Genomic DNA, 21,807 nt, shown 5'->3' on the forward strand with positions numbered 1-21,807 from the left:
TTTCACTTCAGTCTTCACAGGCAGGTCAGCTCCTAGACTCTGCACCTGGCAGCACAATCTGGAGAGGAGGCGAGTAGCCAACAGTGGTGAAAGAACAGGTATGGGACTATTGAGAAAAGCTGCACATATACAAGTCCACGGGGCTGGAAGGGATGCACCTGAGGGTGCTGAGGGAGTTGGCTGATGAAACTGCAGAGCTGCTGACCATCATTTTGGAAAACTCATGGTGATCAGGAGAGGTCCCAGATGATTGGAAAGGGCAAACAAAATGCCCATATTTAAGAAAGGGAAAAAGGAGGATCCAGGGAATTACAGACCGGGCAGCCTCACCCCTGTCCCTGGAAAAATCATGGAGCAGATCCTCAAGCAATCCATTTCTAAGCACCTAGAGAAGAAGGTGATTAGGGTCAGCACTGATTCACCAAGGGCAAGTCATACCTGACCAACCTGATTGCCTTCTGTGAGGAGATGACTGGCTCTGTGTATACAGGAAGAACAGTGGACTTGATATACCTTAACTTTAGCAAGGCTTTTGATGCAGTCCCCTTCAATCTAAGGAAGTACGAGCTGGATCTAAGTATGGACTGTAAGGTGGATAGAAAACTGGCTGGAACATCTGGCTCAGACAGCAGTAATCAATGGCTCCATGTGTAGTTGGCAGCTGGTATCAAGTGGAGTGCCCCAGGGGGTCAGTCCTGGCGCTGGTTTTGTTCAATGTCTTCATTGAGGACCTAGGAGATGGCATAGAGTACACCCCTCAACAAGTTTGCAGATGACACCAAGCTGGGGGGAGTCATAGATACGCTGGAGGGTAGGGCTAGGATTCAGTAACCTAGACAAATTGGAGGATTGGACCCAAAGGAATCTCATGAGGTTCAACAAGGACAAGTGCACTCAGGACTGAATAATCCCAGGCAACAGTACAGGCTGGGGGGTGACTGGCTGGGCAGCAGCTCTACAGAGAAGGACCTGGGGGGTTACAGCACACAATAAGCTGAATATGAGCCAACAGCATGCCCTTGATGGCAAGAAGACTAACAGCATACTGGGCTGCATTGGTAGGAGTGCTGCCAGCAGGGTCAAGGAAGTGATTATTCCCCTCTATTCAGTGTTGATGAGGCTACATCATTGTGTTCAATTTTGCACCCCCCCGCTACAGAAAGAATTTGGACAAATTGGAGAGAAACCAGTGGGAGGAAATGAAAATAGAGGGGACTGGGACACATGACTGCTGAGGAGAGGCTGATGGAACTGGGCTTGTTTAGTCTAAAGAAGACTGAGGGGATTTAATAGCAGCCTTCATTTACCTGAAGGGGGGTTTGAAAGAAGATGGACCTAGGCTGTTCTCAGTGGTAGCAGATGACAGAAAAAGGAGCAATGGTCTCAAGTTGCAGCAAGGGCAGTTTAGGTTAGATATTAGAAAGAATGGTCTTACTAGGAGAGTAGTAAAACTCTGGAACGGGTTACCCAGAGAGGCTGTTGACTCTCCAACCTTGGAGGTTTTGTAAGACCTGGCAAGACAAAGCCTTGGCTGGGAGGATCCTGCTTTGAGAAGCGGGTTGGACCAGATGACCTTCTGAGGTCCCTTCTAAACCTAACTTCCTCTAATTCTATGTATTGTGCGTGCATTGTTTGACAGATTTCTGTGAGACTTGCAGCGGTGACTTGGAATGGCTAGAAGGTATCAGAGATGGGGAATCCAGATGAAAGCAGCAATATGTATTGGGCTCTTTTGTCTATCTGGTTCCTTTACTAAACATTTTTTTCTACCAGCAGCTATGACCAAATATGAGGGATATTCTTGGATCTGTGGGCTTTTGCAAGCCTAATTAAGTGGACAGGAGCCCACTCTGGAGCAAGGCTGGTAAAACAGTGCATCTCCTTAGGCTGGTAGAAGGGGAAGAGGAGAGAGTGGGAAGAGTATAGCTTCCCCAGAGTAGGAATGCCCAGCTGGTTGGTTGGGGAGCTCTCAGGCAAGCTTCTGTGCAGCACAGCAGGCTCATTGGCAAATTTTAGAGATCTTAGACTAGAAGAGCTGAACCATGCTGCCTCCAGGTACCCCCCTCAGTTTCCTAATTGCCCCTGTAATAACCCACAGCACAAAACTAGTCTGAGGAATATGAAGAGCCTGAGCATGCCCCACCCACGTGACCGCACCAACCTGTTCTGGAACTGAAGGTTTGCCTATGAGGTTCTCCTGGATCAGTAGCCTCCTTTTAAGGTTGAAGATCACTTTTTGTAAGTAAAGGGCACCCCAGGATCTACCACCCCCAATCTGCAGACAAGCTGCCCAGGCTCTGACCCCACTCACCCAGCCCAGCCCAGCCCAGGTGGCAGGAGGCATGGCTCAGCCCAGCCACGTGCATCATGCCACTCCCGATCATTAAGCTTCCGACAGATGAGACAGACTGCCAGAGGCTCCACAATAGACCAGATGATCGAGATAGACTGGTTTCTGACCACTGTCTTGGACTTTTCCCTAGTACCTGCTCGCAGGACCTGCTGGAGCTCACTGTTAACTCTGGATCTGGAGTGGGTCAGCAGATTCAAGTGTGCAGCATGGGCTCTGGCTCTCTAGGATGAGAGACACCGCTGCCATGATAGAAACAAACCAAGAGGCATCTTCAATAACATGGCCCATTTCAGCTGCGAAACTGATGTGGCTATTTAAGTCCCTGCCAAGACTTCTGATGCAGAAGTCATTGGCAGCTTCTTGTTCTCTCCATAGATTTCCACACTTCTAATGGACAGCTAGAAACTTGGGGTTTTCCTTTACAAGTAAATAATAAAAGAATGTTAAGATCCTTCCTCATAAGACAATGTCTGTCTCTGCTAGAAATGGCACACTTGAAACCCTACTTTTCTCAGTAATTAGTTCATTTTTCCAGTAGCTACCACATGCAAAAGGTTGAGTTTCTTTTGAGGCTGCAGCAGTGGCCTCCTACGTTGTTTCTCTGGCTTAACTGCACTTATTTCTAGACACTCAAAAAAAGGTCTTCAGAATTAAAAAAAAAAAAAAAGCTTCAATTGACAAGGCCTGCAGCTATTTTTAAATAAGTCCCAAAGCCATGTTATCTTTTTTTTGTTGTTCAAATGCACAATTTTAATGAAAAAAATTGAGGGTATATTTAAAATTAAAATGGATATTTTTAGCTCTCCAAAAACAATCAAAGATTTTTTTTAATGAAAATACTCTCCTGTTTGGCAAACCTCTTACTACATTTAAGCAAAATGTTCTGAAACCAAAACACTGCTGAAGTCAAAGTGACAGGCCATAAATCAACTTCATTTAGTCAGCCCTAAACCCAAGTAAATTGGTATTAGTGGTGCAGCATGTCAATCTGAGGACAGAAATCTAGATAGACTTTGATTTACTCGTTTATGCCCCTGGGGAGGAATGTAGCAGAGACTTTATATTCGTTCATAGAATAAAAGCTTTTGCTGTTCAAAAAAATATTAATAGAGTTGACACACACACTGAACTTGACCAGCAACAGAATGTCCTCTAATCTGGCAAGCATAAGGTGTATGCCAGGAGTCTGTAGACCTTCTTTGTGTACTACTGGCATGTGTCCATTAGAACAGTTTCACAGCTTAGAAGCACCTGATATGAATTATCAGAGGCAGACTGGAATTGCCAACAATTTTTGACGGTTTGTCAGTACACTAACCAGGGTAAAATAGTCCCCAAGGAAAATAAATCAAACCAAACCAAGTGGAACAGAATAGAAATTTAATGGCAATTGCATTGCTGTTTCTATCTAGCAGGCATTGTACATGGTACTTCTGTTGCCTTCCTTACACTAGCTCTCTGCTACGTTCAGACTGTTATATTTATTTATTAATGCTCATTCCTGCCCATTGATCAAGTGAATTTCTCCCTCTTTTGAAACAGAATGACTCTTACACAGTATCTGGAAGGAATTTTGACCTTTCTCCCATTTGCCCTTTTTGATCTGAATACTTTTGCCAGAATCTGACAGATTGCCACTGGCCAGCTTCTCACACCAGTTGCTCCTTCACATTTTCAGCCCTCTCTCATTGAAAGAAACGTTTCCTGACATACCAGAAATACCCAGAGGTAGAATGATTTTTGCAAGCACAGAAGTTTCACTTCCTTGGTAGTAAAACAGCGAATCAGAAGTTCAGTCCTGTAAACCTTTAAGCATTTCTATTCTGGAACCTAAGTTCAGACTACGCCCACTGAAATGCAGTGTCAGGGTTTATTCTGTGGTTTGTTTTAAATGTAGGAAACTTTGTTAAAACCTTTAGTTTAGACATAAAACCAAGCAAACAAAACCAAACCAAACCCTTCTCCTTGCTTTTCTTGCTGTCGGTGTTCTTTTGATTTCCTTCTTTAAAAATGCCTCATGCTACTGCCCCTCATTTGGTATTTGTATTGTGAAGAATCCAGTTAAATGCATTCTTCTCCAAAGAATGCACTTTTCATTTTCAAGAGACCTGGAAATACTAAGCCATACACTTAAGCATAATAAAGGCCAAGAGTCTGTATTTTAATAAGTTAGAAGAAATCCAGATGTTATAAACACCATGGAGTCAGTGGAATGTTAACAAGTTAATATATTTAAGCCAATACAAGTGTACATATAAAAAACATTTAATACCAAGTGGAAAACCATTAGATGCACCTACTAATGCTGATTTTTGGTTATTTTCACCTATTTCACTGTATCTTGAAACTATATTCTTCATTTCAGTTACACTGGGCAAGAAGTGAAACTGATCTATTATAGCAGGGAAAGCACTGGCTTTTTTGTAACAGGGAATGACAGCACCACTGCAATCAGTACTCTTCCAGAGGGCAGCAGAAATAGGTAGGCTGTGTACCACAGACCCACTTACTAAGTTATACTACAGGTAACCGGATGCAAATTTGCTATTGGTTTTGAATAGTAAAGCTCAGTAAGTGCATCTTCTCTGTACAAATAATATTAAAGTGACAATACAGAAAACTGGCAAATAAAGATGGTATAAAATATACACATATGATACATAATTATAGGCCACAATGGCCACTATATAATCTATTTAGGGGCAAAGCTTTAATTGCACAGATTGGAGAACTGAACACAGAAGCTTTCATAGAGCAAAGCACAAGCTTTGGTTTATGCTTAATTAAACAGTTGAACATCAAACCCTTCATCTTTACTACATAATTTATATTGAAAAAATGGCTCCTTTCATTGCTGCACGCAAGAACAGTCGTTTCTCTCTATAAATAAGTACTTCATCCCACTCAGGGAACTGAAGTTCAGTGTCTTACCAAATGCACTGATTAGCTGCATCAATATTGGGAAGGTATTTAAATAGACTTATGAAAATCTACTGAATGAAAAAAATTCAACTTCATATTTCCTTCACAGTCTCCCCTCAGCGTTTAAAATGCTATAGATAAAAAAATAATTCCAATATGGCACAAGAACGGGATTAAAGGGGGAAAATATTTGCATTGACCAGAAAAAAAAAAAATCAGGAAATCGCATCACCATTCCACAAAGATTTGCTGCCCTAGACAAAGTGAGCTTCCCTGTGTTCTAGTTCTTGTATACGTTTTGGTCGCAGTCTCTGATAAGGGGGTTTCAGGTCTGCCTGCTGAATGTCCTCTGAGCTATTTTTTTGTTGCTCTGTGTTTTGCCCAGTAGCACCTGAGGCAATGGCTGGATTTTTAATTTGTTTCACAGTGTTCTCCTGGGCAGGCAAAGAGCTCACACTGGTTGCACAAACTCTGGTGGCAGAACCCTCCTCATTTTGTTTGGCCTTGTAATTGGAAGGAGGCTTATAAAAAGTCCCTGGTGGTGGCTGCAAAGTTCTTGGTGCCCTGAGAGCAGCAAGAGGATTAGCATCTGGAGCATTCCCTTCTGTTGTCACCCTCACTGATCTGACAGGGACACTGTATGGCTTACTGGGAGGAACAGCACTGGTGGAATTATTACCAGTGCTGCAAGTTGAAAAGGAAGTGCCTGCACTTCCACTCTCCGGTGCTCGCTGCTCTTGGGGCACGTTGGTCATGATCATTGCTGTCCTCGCAGTTATATCATATTGTTTATACTGCTTGTCCCAAGTTTTCCTCAGAGTCTGCGTGTCATAACAAGAGAGCCTGCAACAGGCACTAATGGCAGGAAGTGCCTTGCTCTCTGAAACTTCTTCAATAGTAGGACTCCTGCCAAGCTTTTCTGGGCTTGAAACACCTACGTTCCGTGAGTTTCTCTCATTCAGAACACATGGAGGAAGAATTCTCTCCACAGGCAAACTCACAGGGCGAATGACTGGCTTTATCCTTGGAGATCGCAACTGAACTTTGGTTATTTGACGATTAGGTTTTACAGGCAACAAACTGACTTTGCAGCCATCCTCAGCGAGAGAGAGAGACTGCTCACTATTTCTCTCTGAAACAGGAGTCACAGCATTGCCTAGGAAACACAAACAAGGATTACGTCATTATTTTCACACCATACACCTAAAAACTGTAAAGAATTAGCATCAACCATGAAGGATCAGCAGGGCTTCTGCCAGCCTTACTGTACTGGCCAGGATATGATGAAAAGCAATCTCTGACCCACATAGCTCTGCTGGCTAGAGCCTAATGCCGATGCAAAATTATGCTTTCACTTATGCACCTTGTTCAACCTGGGGTGGGGTGGTTTTACCATCCTGGTGAAAAACGGCAGCTTTGTCACTAGCGTTTTCTCTAAGCTATGTGGCGTGCATGGCTATCCAGGCACACTTGCACCACACTGCCAGGTGTACCTGTGTGCCCACACACACCATACAGCTTAGAGGGAATGCTATGTGTCACTACAGCTGTATCCATTTTTTCTGGTTTAATATACTGGTATTCCTGCACCAGTCAAGTGCTTCTAGGTGTTGATGTGGTCTGTGATACTCAGCTGTACCAATGTGTATATGGGCCACTATTGACCTGAAGAGTTAGTCTGAAAAGTTAGAAGGAATTTTTTTTTTTTTAAGCCAATCAAAACATGTTGCAACTAAATCTCACCCCAGAGATATTCTGGTTGAAACAGTACTTCTCCAGCCCTTCAGGCTCAAAGTACAAGAATTTGACAGAACCTAGTATGAAGTGTCATTGAATTTACTCAAATCGAGTATCTGCAGACTAAAAAAAAAGTGTGGGGGGAAAGCAGGAGAAGGAAAGGGTTCAGATAATGATTTCCTGCACTTATCAGCTTAAAAATATGCATAATAAAAATACATGCGTTCCCCAGAAAAATACAGAAAAGCAACTACGGCCACTCTTTGAACTTTATGCTGTTACATGAAATAAGGGAGTATATCACACTCTGCAGGACTGCCATTTCCTTGCATTATTATTGATAGCAAGCCTAGTTCTTTAAGGTGCCAAATAAGCCCAGTGCAGATATAAAAACATGCTCCACTATAGCATGTGCTTACAGTCCAGTTGAAGTATATGCCCCTTCCAATAAGGCAAGAAAGAATAGTGGCTGCTGACAGCTGTACAAGACAACTGCTCCAAAGCAGAGTCACTGAATTGACATCTAGCAAGTCACTACTCAAATTCTTCATAGAATCATAGAAGTCGGGTCGGAAGGGACCGTATAGCTCTTCAAGTCCGACCCCCTGCCAGGGCAGGAGAAAAAAAACTGGGATCAAATGATCCCAGCTAAGTAGGCATCAAGCCTCCTCCTAAAGACACCCAGGGTAGGAGCCAGTACCACTTCCCTAGGAAGTTGGCTCCAGATCCTAGCCGCCCTGACTGTGAAGTAGTTCTTATGGATGTCTAATCTAAACCTACTCTCCAACAACTTGTGGCCTTTATTCCTCGTTATGCCAGGGGGCACTAAGGGAAACAAGGTCTCTCCCAAACCCTTCTGGTCCCCCCTAGTGAGTTTATAGACTGTCACCAGATCCCCCCTCAGCCTTCTCTTGTGAAGGCTGAACAGGTTCAGGTCCCGCAGTCTCTCATTGTAGGGTCTGCCCTGTAGTCGCCGGATCATGCGGGTGGCCCTCCTCTGGACCCTCACCATGTTGACCACATCCCTCCTGAAGTGGGGTGCACAGAACTGGACACAGTACTCCAGCTGTGGCCTGACCAGTGTTGCACAGAGGGGGAGGATCACCTCCCTCGCTCTACCTGAGATGCATCTGTGGATGCACAACAAGGTCCGGTTAGCCCTGCCAACCGTGACCTCGCATTGTCGGCCCACGTTCATCTCGGAGTCAATAATGACTCCAAGATCCCTTTCTGCCTCCGTGCTCTCAAGAAGGGAGTTTCCCATCTTATAAGTGTGCTGCTGGTTACTACTGCCCAAGTGCAGCACCCTGCACTTGTCAGTATTGAAGCGCATCCTGTTTTTGCTAGCCCACCCCTGTAACCTATCCAAGTCTTGCTGCAGTCTTTCCCTCCCTACTAGTGTGCTCACCTCACCCCAAATTTTGGTATCATCAGCGAATTTAAACAGGGTGCTTTTCACCCTGTCATCCACATCACTGATAAAGAGATTGAACAGCGCAAGCCCAAGGACCAAGCCCTGGGGGACTCCGCTGCCCACTTCTCCTCAGGTTGAATATGACCCATCCACCACCACCCTCTGAGTGCGACCCTTCAGCCAATCTACAATCCATCTGACTGCGTAGGCATCAGTGCAACAGTCACCCAATTTCTTAATGAGGATGGGGTGGGAGACGGTGTCAAAGGCCTTACTGAAGTCCTTGGAACAGCCTTGGAAGTCCTTGCTGAAGTCTTGGAACAGCCTCTCCTTGCAAGAGGCTACAAGTGGGGTTTATATACACAAGAAGACTTTAAACGAAAGTGATGGCTACTTCAGGCTCAGACTTCAGTCATCCAGCTTGCGCTGGGGACTAAAGATACTTCTTCAGCATAGACATACCTTGCACTTGTCTTCATCCCTTCCTGAACTGCACTACTGGAGCTTGAAATCAGAGTTGTTTAATATCTCCTGTACAATAGGGATTATGACCGCTGGAAAAGTCCTGCCCAATCCACTACTGAGCAGGTTCAGTTTAATTTTGCTATCCTAAGAGTATGATCACTATACACAGTCAGGCTGGGATGTATTAGACTCTCCACTTGAGGATATGTGCCTGCAGAAAATCTAGTCTAAATGCAGGCAGATACTGAAAGGGGCACAACCAAGGAAACATTTAGCTTCTCTGGGCAACAGCTGCAAATATAATTTTTGGCTAGAAGAGTCTTCCCCACCTATCCCAAGTGTTTATTAGGTAATAAAAGAGAGCTGTGTGTAACGCTAGTTTAAGAATTGATATTCCACCTTTATATAAAGGAGCTGTTGCATTTGCACAAAAACAACACAGCATAAGCAAACTAGTAGAAAACATCCTTTGGGAAATACTGTGCAATTAAGGCAGCACACACCTGGCTCTTTGGGAGCACCAATATGAATATCTAGAATAGCGGCAGTTGGGGATTCCAGTGGAGCACTCCAATTCCCAAACCCCTCATGCTTAGCTCCAGCCAGTGGGAGATGCATCCGTTCTAGAAAAAAAGAGAAACATATCTTAGCTGCTGGGCCCCAATATTTTTGCTGGAGTCACAGATAACAAACCAAAGACAGCACAACAGCCTCTTATTAAAAGTACAGCCTAAGCTGTAACTTCAATATTATTTGGTGCATTTCCCCTGCAGGTATACAAAGTTTGGCTCCATGATTACAGGTTTCTTAAAGGGTTTATTTTCTTGCTGCTTCCAACAAAACTAAGAGCAAGTCAGATTTGGGGCTCTTTTTAAAGAGACTTTTTTGCTTGCACTTCAATCTTCACAAAACAGTAAAAGGCTGAACTTCACTCAAACATATTTAATGACTGGTGTTAACCCATAGGACAATATATTGTCCTGAGATGCATAAAGAACTACTAACCAGTGCGAGATGCATTCGATCTCTCTCTAATGTTCTTGCTGCTGTCCTGTTCCAAGAGTAATGCAAGTGTTTCTGAACTCTTACTCTCACTAGGGGCTAGCAGTATGCCCTGTCAATAGAAATCAGATCAGAAGTAAAGGAGTGTTCAAGAGCAAAAATACTTCTAAACAAGCAGTTCAGAGATTTCACAGCGATGTCTGTAAACAATACAATGTCCCAAAATATGAGTTAGTTCTGCATCAGTAAACATCATATCAATCCAGCTCCACAGCAGTCACTTACTTCCTTTACAGCAATAAATGATTTGCTCTGCTGCTGCAGTTCCCTCTCTTCCATTGGTAAAGCATTTTCTACTGAAGCAGCACTTTCTTCTGGCTGAGACACAGTAGAAAGCGGTTGCAGCAAAACATCAAAGATCTTTTCATAGTATGTGATGAGCAACTCTACTACCCGGGCTTGATATGGGTAGTCCACAAGTGATGAAAGAGAAATGGTGGCATCTGTCTGACGGGGCCTGATCAGAGTTGGCCCAAATATTATGCCAAGATTGCTGGCAGACATTTTATTTTCATCTGATTGTTCAGTAACCCTGTGTAAGACAATATACAAAGTTACATAGGCTTTGTAGTTTTCTTTCCTTCCATGTTAATACTAATTAATTTCCATGAAATAATTTTAAAACAACTTTGCTTCAAAAAGTTACACAGCCAACAAACTTAAGCCCATACATGTGCCAAGTTCCCCCTCCCTCCAACAGTATGGCTTTTAATTTACTTTACAAAAAGTACATCACAATCTACTTGAGCTGAACAGCCTCCATATCCTAGTTAGCCGAGAGATCCAGCAGATACTATTATGCCTTTTAGAATATTTATCTTAGCTAGTTTTGCAGTTCATTCTTCAGCTATAACAGATCACAGTTATGACGGCTATGCTGTACTGTACATTCCTATTTAAGAAACAGGAATTTATTAATCAATTTAAAGTTCACATTTACAATTCACAATTTGCAATTAATCTTTTTTCTTTTCTTTTTTTTAAAAAGGCCCAGGCCTTCAGGCATCAGAACCTGGAAGAAGACTACCAGCTATGTTTTTGACCTGATTTTCATGAGTACCCTCAACTCCTGTTTACTTCACTAGTACTTGCGACTCATCAGCAGTTTTGGAAATTAGGCCACAACAATGCAGTGTTTTGGGTGGGAAGAGGCAATAGAGCCACTTGCGCCAGCTACATATAAGCCAAGAGACTTTCCTGAAGAGAGAAAATTCTCTACAGATCCCTTCTAGCTGCTTTACGGTTTACATTCCTAAACCACTGTCTGCAAGGCCATGACAGCGGGTCCACAGATCACAACACTTTTTCTCGCTAAACTAATTAAAATATTTATCAGGGTGGACACTGGTCCAGGAACAACTAAAGGTTGACAGTGGTCCATCTGCCCAACATGTTGGAGCTATTAGCTTACAAGATGCTAAGTGACCATGGAAAGTTCTGCCTCTTATTTATTAAAAATATTTTGATAATTTTATAGCTCTGCATCATCACTTAATTTTTTCTTTATCTCCACCTTCTTAAAAATAATTCAACTCCATGTTTGGGAGAAGTTCTCTGCCAACTATGACCTTACCAGCACTGTGGCAAGCAGTACAGCAGAAGCAGGTTGGCCACAGCCTCAGGGATCAAAAAATGAAGCAAGCAGAATGAAAGCTGTGTTTGAATGCTCTTAACCATTGCTATTGCTGGGGAACGGCTTTTAGCATATTAGGGTAAGACAAAGCAAGCTGCTGTCTGGTAACATGGCTGGAATAACTATAAAACTCATCTCAGAAAAAAAAATGACATGCAGGCAAGGTGCAATTTAAATGTCAAGTTATTCACCCGTCCCTGTAGTGCCTAGATAAAGTTCTTGACTGAAGCATCTAAATGCACACCTGCATCTTTCTAGAAGACCAAAGTGGCAGATCTGATTTTTTGCCTAGCTGAACATGCTATTTTGCTAGAATGTCTTCATGGGAAATTACATATGGTTATTTAGATACACTCTCTCTAAGATGGAGTACCGCATATAGCTATTATTCAGAAGCAGTTTTAAGCAGACAGAGTAGATGGCTAGCTCTCATTTTCAAGCAACATCTCTAGAAAATGTATGTTTGGAATAGGTATGTGAAAGATTAAAACGATTAATTGTTTAACTGATACATGCAATGATAACCAGTTAGCCTACTGGTTATCCTTTAGCTTGGTTGGGCACAGATTAGCAGGAAAGGAGGAAAAGGGAAGCAAGCCATGCAGTGCCCCAACAGGAATCAGAAGGCAGCAGGGCTGGCAGGAAGAAAGGCGGGAGGGAGGAGTGAGGGAGAGGGGCAAGGGGGACTAGTACCCATGGCCTAAAAGGAAAACAGCAAGCAGCCTAAGGACTCACTGATTAAACAATTAGTTGCTTGTTCATAGGTGGTCCCTCCCTCCCAGCGCAGGGTCCACCTGGGCTGTGTTGCGTTTCGCCTGTCTCAGCTTGCCTCCTCCTTCCATCCCTGGCTCTGAGAGAGTGACTCCCAGCAGCAGCAGTGTCTGAGCTGCTGTGTTATCAGTTAATTGTTTAACCATTTTAAGCAGAGGAGGTTAAATATATTTTTAAATATTTATATCCCTAGTTTGGGGCAGAGCAATAATTCACCATTGCAGAAATCACAGACTAATTTTTGAAAATGCATGGAGATATAGAAACACAAAGAGATCTTGTAGTTTTTCTGGATGGACATCTAAAAGTGGCGGCCAAACCATCTGAAAGAAATTTTCCTAGCATGCAGCATATAACAGTTTACTCTGCAAAATATCTGCAGGTTACCTTTAAAGGGCTTTTCTTACCTATGAAGATGTGCTGTAAGGTACTGAAGTGTGTTATAATTTGGTACAGGTAGTTGTTTGAGGAGATCTTTCATTTTAATGATGATCCTGTTCATTTCAATACAGACTGATTGCCTTTTCTTTGATGTGGGGCTAGCCTGTTTTGTGTCCACTTCCTCATTAACATTCTGACTTTCTTTAGCAAGTCCGATGAACTCATTGTAAAGCCGAAACAAAATCAAAGGTTCTGGGAGCTGAGGGAATAGAAACATTTAGAAACATATTCAAGTCTGCATTTTACCTTGTTTGTTTCCTTCCTGTCTATCACCAAATGCTGTCTAGTCTAGTGCCTTTCCTTTAGCTGAAAAAGTTGAATACATAAAAGAGGCCTAGACATAAAAATATCACACACTAACACATTATAACAAAAGCCTGATAATATAGCATACGAACTACTAAATTTGTTCAAATATTATTTATCAAAAAATAATTATTCATAGCTGAAAACCCTGTTAACAATTCTATTGTTTCTGTGTGATTTATTATTACAATTCTAATGAAGAATTTTCCAATTAAAACATTATCTTGGAGTGTGAAATTACCATTATGCTAGTTCATGAGAATATCAGTCTCAGAGGGGCAACAGTTAAAATAAATAAAGTGAAACTGACCTAGCTATTTTCATTTTCCAAATGCAGATAAATGTAAAAACAGAACCACCAGCTCAACCTTACACAAATTAATCAGAGTTAAAAATAGTAATTCAACAGCTCTTTAAGCAACTTTGGAGAACTTTTTTTGAACTCCTAAAACCGGTTTAACCAACAGGAAGTCTCAAATACCATGAATACCTTTAAGAGCTTAACATTAATATTTGGACAGGCTTCCTATAACAATTCTATCACTGCCTTAAAAACTCACCTTTGACATCCCTGGCTCCCTCAAGTAGACACTGCAATGATGTGGCAGCTTATTAGTGTGGATATATATTTACCAAGGACCAAACTGAGAGGGCAGGCTAGTTTTACTGGTGACCCCAACTGGATCTGAAGTAAATTCTTTGGAGATGAAAGGCTGGAACGTTAACCCACTGTTCTAAGTGGCCTCCCAAAACACAATTTCTTAGGGATTATTGTACTACTTGGGTGGCTAAAGTCATTCTGCCTCACACCTCAGGCATGTAATAATCCTCCAGAAATCCACAGCCAATAAAGTTTTACAGCTTAATTGTACTGAAATTTAACTATTCTGTTCAAATGAACATATTTCATTGTAAAAATGTTTTCCTAAGCTGGAAAGCATCTTATCTACAGGGTTCTAGTACTATTTTTATCATATAAGAACCATCATTATTTACAACCAGTCCTAACTAAGCTTGTACTGAAGTGATAAACCAGCAGGTAACTGCTTGGGTTCATTTGTCTCTTTGGAGTTTGTTAGTTAAAATTCAGCATAGTGCCCTTAAACCCCAGAATTTGATGCATACAGAATTACAGATTTTTACTGCCTATTGAAGTAGCAGTAAAAAGCTAATGCGTTATCTACAAAAGTTCTGAAGTCACTAAATGAGCACAACGCATTTTAGAAGTAATTGTTACTTGTACTCCTACATCACTTACAGCCAGAAGGTGCTTAAACCCCCATTAGGAGACGGGATTGAATTTCAAAAGGGCTACCTGGTATTTAAATGCCCAAGGCTTTAAAACCTGTTTCCACAGACGGAAAGTGGTAAATCTTACCATGCAAGGCTTTTTATCATTTTTTTTTTTAATTGACTATAGTTTTAGGAATTTAATTCAAACTTTGTCTGCAATCTGTAAAAACTGGCTGCCACTTTGCAAGCTACAGCACTACCCATCTCATGAATCCAACCAGATTAACACTTAAACTTCGCACTAACAAGTGGATACAGAAAACTATGCTGCTAAAAGCAACATGGATACTGCTGAGACTGATAAACAGGCTGGAACATTGTTTCTATCAGTAGCCTTACGGTTTCTATTGTCAAGCAACACAGAATCAAGCTCTCCAAATAAAAATAATTTCTTGCCAATACAGTAGATTATTCTATTCAAATGAAGGTATTTTTCCAGCAACAAATACAGGACTTGTGAAAAGGAATATTTTCCTCCCTCACTGAAAAGGCTGCTATAATACTTCTGTTCTTCCAGCTAATTACAGAATGGTTATAGCATATACCTGGCGGAGGTATAGTTTAAGGACATTACTGATGTCATGTGCATAGAGTTCTGACAGTTCTACCAAGTCCTTTCCATTTTCAAATGCTTGGCAGAGTTTTTCAACTCTTGATTTGGCTCCATTCACACGGTAGATGCCCTGAAATGGAAAAAAAGAAACAGTATACAATTCTTTTAGCTCTAAAAGCAATTGTAAAACAGATTGGAATTAGCCAATGTAGCATTATCATCATAAACTGTTTTTGGAAAAGACTGTTCATGTTTAAGCTTTATAACATCAAGTTAACCTGTACCTTTACGTTCAGGGCTCTGCTTTCAATTTCAGAGGTGCACTTTTTAATGATGAAAGGGATCCCATCAGGAACATTTTTAGCAGCTTGAGCAAATTCTACTCCAAACAAATGAAGTCTTCCATGAAGTTTTTTGTGCCCGCACTGAATAGCTAAAGTCTCTAAACATTTCTTGTGACAAGCAAGTGAGCACTACAATAAGTGAGGTACAAAAGAAGAAATTAAGTAAAATAAAAATATTTCAACACAATTTTAGATCAAAATGTCATCTTAAGAATCTACATGACTGCATATGTTACCTTCTGTAACCTCTTACCTCCTCACATTCTGCTCCATGGAATACCACTAAGCTATCACATTCTCTGCATTTAGATGGAGCCCTCAATTTTCGCAGCTTGTGCGTTTGAGCTGCCTTGGACATGAGGGTATTTCTAAAAGGTCCAGGAGAATTGGCAGTTTCAGATGTCAAATCATTTAAACCTTGAAAAAAAATTCTGCTGTTATAATAACATTCAAGTATCCGGTAAAACAGCACACAGTATGAGGATACATAATAATTCTGTTTGCTGGTTTGCTTTTCTTATAAACTTGCTGTAGTACACAGCTGTGTACAACAAGTAATCACACTTTACAGGATGTAGCTGCTACATATATAGTTTAAATGTTATATACACATGCTAGTGAAGTAACCAGTCCATATACACCCTAAACATAATTATGACACTTAGAGATGTACACTTGAAGGGACTACATTTTGTGCCCATAATCAACTGAAAGTGTAAATACTGCTGTCTGGACCTCTAACTTCGATTGCTCCTTCAATTCAGGCAGCCACCTGGACAAGCTCCACTGTATGTGCCCAAAGTATTATGTTAAGACCACTTGGATACCAGCCTCACGAAATTTCATTTGCAATGGGTAAAATAATCAAAAAAATACTTTGACTAATCTCTCCCCACCCCAACTTTGAACTGACTGTAATGAAATACACACCCACAAGAGAACATCAAAATACTATTCCTACAACCCTAAAGATACTACCTTCTAGAGGATTCTAGAAAAAATTACAAATGGCAATTCCAGTGATATTTCAAGTAGCTCAGACCTTTTATTTATATTAGTTTTGTTAACAAGTGTTAAAAAAGCATTAAATCTTACTCTGTTTTATGCATTCAAATATATCTTGTGACTGTCTTGTGAATAGAGGTATGGTCTCATTTTTTTCACATTAGACAACAAATTAAAAGAGGCTTTGTCTTAGAATGGCCTTAATGCTGGTTTAAGCTGCGATTTGGAACATTTCAGTATATGTTAACCTTAAGTTCACCACTAAACTATGGTTTCTTAGCCAGAAAGACTTCCCTAATCCATCCAACAGTACATTTTTCATTTTCAAACCTGGGGCATCAGAGATGTTACTAAACTAGCTTATCTGAGTTTCAAGCATAAGAAAATGTCTTAGCTAACTTCCTAAAATATTTGGAACTGTAACATTTAAGATTTACAGATAACTCACTCCTCAAGTGACTTCCACTTGGCAGTTTAGAAATTGAATAGCTTAAATATTTAGGTCATGTAAAGATGTTATTGCTTTTGAAGCATGTTAATAGCATTGACATGAATAAAAATTTAGATGCCAAGATAATGTCAGCTAAAGGCAAAGCTAAAAAAAGCATCATAAAGCATGTTCAAATGCTGATAATGCATTAATCTAAATGAGACGAACAAGTTTGCTATACTCCGGAGAAACTACATAGCCTAGACAGTTCTTTTTAGCTCTTAAATCAGGGAACTTGAGAACATACCAACTGTTGCAGATTCACTTTGCATCTGAAATAATTGATAATTAGTCAATTTAAGTTTTCCTCAAAGCAGATCAAAGAAAACAAACACTTACTAAAACAAAAGGCCACATACTAACTAGTTAGAATTTAAGAAACAATCATAGCATATTACCACATTCAGAAGGAGAAGGTGGTTCTCTTTCATCTAGATCATCTGCAGAAGACATAGTACCAGTAGAGGGTGTGCGGGGAAGCCTTCTCTTAAAATCCCCTGTGGAGGAGGAAATATTTTTTTCAGATGGCAAAAAAATAGTGTCTACTCAATGGCTCATTCTCAGTAGATGCTCAAAGCAACACTCATATAAGTCGATAATAATTTTTGCACTGATTCAATAGTCTTTGAATTGGGCCTTACAAAATTATTTTAAAACAAACAATAATTGGAAAATAGCTATACCTGGGCTAGCAGATGGAGAATCCATAGAACGCGATTCACTGCTTCCTCCAGCACTTTCAGAATCACTACACATTCCTCCACCTTGGTTACCTACTGACCATGATCTGAATGGTGGGGGTCCTCGTATTGCTTGGAAAAAAAAAATCCACAGATAATAAAACAGATAATAAAACCATTACCACCACAAGATTCTTTCAGCTGAGGGAATATTCAGGCAGCCTTGTCTTTTATAAGACGAAAAATACATAATGTTAAATGAGAAGACATGCATTATTCCTTATGGAAATAAAAGATGTAACATGTATTCTCAAGAAGAGTTTTACAGTATGCAGGGCTGTCCTTAGGGGAGGACGAATCAGGGCGACCGCCCCGGGGCCCTGCACTTTGCGGGGCCCTGCAGAGCCAGGCAAAGTGGCCACAGATTTACATCTGGCCACTAGGCGCCCTCCACCACTGCCCTGCCCACCACTGAATCCGCTGCTGGCTTCTTCACGTCTGGGGCATGCAGGGGTGGAGCCTCCACACAGGCTGATCTGCCCCGGGTCCTGCACCTTGCTCAGGTCATCTCTGACAGTATGTGTGTAAGGAAGTTCCAGAAACTTGACGTTTATTAGCAGCTGAAACCAAAATTGCATTATCTTTAAGAGACAAATAAAGCCTCTTAAAAACTGCCAGTATTTTTATACAATATTTTCTTCTGGAGGGAGTGGGGATGAGAAGAATGTTAATAAATAAATTCATGGTCAGAAGTTGCTGTTTGACTTGCATCTAATACTTCTTGGCAAAGAAGAGATTGACACTGTATATCTTGACTTTAAAAAAGCCTTCGATCTGGTATCCCATGATCACCTCTTGGCTAAACTCACTAACTGAAGCCTCGACCTCCCCGTGATCCGCTGGCTGGGGAATTGGCTCCGCAGTAGGACCCAGAGGGTGGTGGTTGACAGAAGCCAATCCTTGGTGCACGGACACCAGTGGGGTCCCTCGAGGCTCTGTCCTAGGGCCTATACTATTCAACATCTTCATCAGTGACATAGATATTGGTGTCAGAAGTGGACTGGCCAAGTTTGCTGATGACACCAAACTCTGGGGTAAAGCATCCACATCTGAGGACAGGCGGGTGATCCAGGCTGACCTGGACAAGCTCAGCAAATGGGCGGACGAGAACCTGATGGTGTTCAACACCGAAAAATGCAAGGTTCTCCACCTTGGGAAGAAAAACCTGCAGCATATTTATAGGCTTGGCAGTGTTATGCTGGTGAGCACTACAGATGAAAGGGACTTGGGGGTCATGATTGACCACAAGATGAACATGAGTCTTCGATGTGATGCTGCGACTAGTAAAGCGAGCAAAACGCTGGCTTGCATCCATACATGCTTCTCAAGCAAATCTTGGGACATCATTCTCCCCTTGTACTCGGCCTTGGCGAGGCCGCAGCTGGAGTACTGCATCCACTTTTGGGCTCTGCAATTCAAAAAGGATGTGGAGAAGCTTGAGAGGGTGCAGAGGAGAGCCACACGCATGATCAGAGGTCAGGAAAACAGACCTTATGATGAGAGGCTGAGAGCCATGGGGCTCTTCAGCTTGGAAAAGTGCAGGCTCAGGGGTGATCTGGTGGCCACCTATAAGTTTATCGGGGTGCTCACCAGGAACTGGGGGAACATCTGTTCACCAGAGTGCCCCAAGGGATGACAAGATTGAACAGTCACAAACTCCACCACGATAAAGTCAAGCTGGACATAAGAAAGAACTTTGTCACTGTCCGAGCCCCCAAGGGTTGAAAGACTGCTGCCAGAGGCGGTTCAAGCACCCACTTTGAACACCTTCAAGACACATTTGGATGCTTATCTTGCTGGGATCCTGTGATCCCTGCTGACTTCCTGCCCCTGGGGCAGGCGGCTGGACTTGATGATCCTCTGGGGTCCCATCCAGCCCAAATGTCTGTGAAATCTATGAAATCTTGATTGCTTGCTTGAATGGTTTTGCATCCAATCTTGGGCATTAGTATGTATGAAACATTTATAAAGCAACAAAAGTTTTTACATTTTTTAAAAACAAATGTTACATTTTGGGCCTGAGTTATGACCCATCACATGATTCATCCCACTGTAGCAAAGAGCTGGACTAGTCACCTATTAAAGCTGACCTTTCTATTTAGAAATGAAAGCCTGTAGAAACATGAAAGAATTACCTTGTATATCTGTGCTGCTGGCAGATCTCTTCTCTCCAATCTTATGAGAACGACAGTAAGTCGGGCTTCCAACATCCTCTAACGACTGTGTAGGGAAGTCACCCGAACACTGAAATAAGTTTCCATGTGATGCATGGGCACTGTTTGTTGCTTGTTTACTAAAAACACTTAAAAAAGAAAAGTCATTTTATTGGGGAGGCGACTAAATTAGCATTCAATTAAAGTCCTAATACATTTTATTTTTCAAAGCACTAATTGCTCAGTATTTCTACTGTTCTCATCAATAGCTCATAATTAAGCTCACAGTATACATCGTGGAGAATATTTACACAGCCAAATTTTGCTTTCTGTTATATTGGTGGAATTCCACCTGTTAAATGGTCATAGGGAATAAATTCTCCTACTAACATAGCAGTACCATGTTTCATATAGTACAGGCCCATTCAACATCTTTATTTAAAAAATATTATACCCCCTACTTTGTCCTTATGAAACTACAGCAACAGGACACATGTAAGTCTTAGCTAGAGGGACTCAGTTGTAGAGCTAGGATTAAAACTCAGCAGTTCTGATTTCCCGTCCTGTTCTCTCTTCCAAATACCATCTCTTCCCAACTATTTGCTACTTAAAAGTACTCTAAGCTGAATGTGAACTCTTTATGCCATTGGCCTAAAAATTACTGATTTATAAAAGACACAGATTTTAAGTAAGGGTCTAAATGTTTACTTAGACTTATTCCCTAGAATATTTAATATTATTTTTAGGAGTACTAAGCATGGCTTCACAATTTTACAGAAATTGCCTAGTACTTGGCGGTTAAATTCTGCTCTTAAGATAGAATGAAGTTAACAATCTAATTAGCCTAAAATGCTGAAGCACCCTGTGGATTAAACTGCTTGCTAGCCAAGTTTAACAGTAGGGGAGACTGCACTTAATCAGCTTGTCTCTACCCATTTGATGGAAGCTGCGATGAGGGCTTGAAAACATTTAAATTTACATTTTTGTAAGGGATTTGCCTCTTAGGAATATACAGATCTAGACAATTATTAAAGTAATCACTTAAGAGTATATGAGAGATTGCTAGGCACTATGAGAAGATCAATAAGCTGGGAAAAAGAATTAGTTCTGAAACAAGCCAATTTTAAATACTGCGGGTAAATATACATAGGGATTTTAGACTTCCACACCCACTTTTTTTTGTTGGAGTGACATAACTGAAACCTCTGACAACTCTGAAAAATTCAGGCGTATGTACTGAATCAGACTCATGAAAGGCAGGAAATTTAAAGACAAGAACTAAGAATCTTTGCCTTAACTTTGAATTTCCTGGCTTTTGTTGGTGCACGTCCGACTCAAGCATTCAGTTTTTGTACTTAATTTCCTTTTGAAACAATATGACGACAGCCTTCCTGTAGAACTGTGAAACACACAGATAGGAATGGGTGTTTTGGCACTTCAGCTTAAGTGCCAAAAAGACTTTTCTAGTGAATTAAATGTGGAAAATCACTTAGCATATGTATGCAACAAGTTGAAATACTTGTTTATAGCCTCTCCACCATTACATTTAATAGGGCTGTGCAAAACAGCACCATTTCGTTTCAGCTTCACTTCTGGGAAACTGCACCTCAAACAGTTGAAAGGAAAACTCATATCACCTGCCAGTAGCAGCAGCCTCCTGTCATCCCGCCTGCAGATCTGGCAGCCTGCACCCCTGGGAGGGCTGCGGGGTCGTGTTGGACTCCTCCTGGGGGTGCAGGCCTCTGGATCTGCATGTGGGATGACAGAAGGCTGCCGCTGCCACCTGGGAGTGGTGCTGGGTGCACCCCGTGCCCAGCACCGGGAAGACTGCTGCTGCCGCTGGCCCCAGGCAGCAGCAGCAGCATGCTGTCATTCCACGCACAGATCTGGGGGCCTGTGCCCCCCAGGAGGGCTGCAGGGCTGTGCCAGACTCCTCCCAGAGGGTGCAGGCCCCTGGATCTGCATGCAGGATGACAGGAGGCTGCCACTGTTGGCTGGGACCAGCGCTGGCTTCGAAACGTGAAATGTTTTGAAATTTTCAAGACCTTTTGAGTACCCTCATTTTGTTTTGAAGCCGTTTTGAAGCCTTTTGTTTCATTTAGATTTCATTGTTTCGAGCTTGAAA

At 41.7% G+C, this 21,807-nt stretch overlaps 1 protein-coding gene across 4 annotated transcripts in view; it reads right to left on the reverse strand.

Moving 5' to 3' along the window:
- Positions 1-4,488: 4,488 nt before the first annotated feature.
- Positions 4,489-21,807, reverse strand: part of ARHGAP29 (Rho GTPase activating protein 29) — a 97,170-nt gene continuing 79,851 nt past the window's right edge. For all 4 annotated transcript variants that reach the window (XM_090047126.1, XM_090047129.1, XM_090047127.1 and 1 more), the window contains 11 exons: positions 19,665-19,831; positions 17,473-17,601; positions 17,188-17,286; positions 15,548-15,711; positions 15,235-15,423; positions 14,943-15,080; positions 12,765-12,997; positions 10,179-10,485; positions 9,897-10,005; positions 9,395-9,514; positions 4,489-6,431 (listed from right to left, as the gene is read on the reverse strand). In XM_090047126.1, coding sequence (XP_089903252.1) covers positions 5,530-6,431; positions 9,395-9,514; positions 9,897-10,005; positions 10,179-10,485; positions 12,765-12,997; positions 14,943-15,080; positions 15,235-15,423; positions 15,548-15,711; positions 17,188-17,286; positions 17,473-17,601; positions 19,665-19,831 — 2,557 coding nt within the window. In that variant the 3' untranslated portion in view covers positions 4,489-5,529. The remainder of the gene's footprint in view (positions 6,432-9,394; positions 9,515-9,896; positions 10,006-10,178; positions 10,486-12,764; positions 12,998-14,942; positions 15,081-15,234; positions 15,424-15,547; positions 15,712-17,187; positions 17,287-17,472; positions 17,602-19,664; positions 19,832-21,807) is intronic.

Source organism: Crocodylus siamensis, chromosome 5, assembly GCF_052110815.1.
Source record: "Crocodylus siamensis isolate JL-2025a chromosome 5, ASM5211081v1, whole genome shotgun sequence".
NCBI classification, from domain to species: domain Eukaryota; kingdom Metazoa; phylum Chordata; order Crocodylia; family Crocodylidae; genus Crocodylus; species Crocodylus siamensis.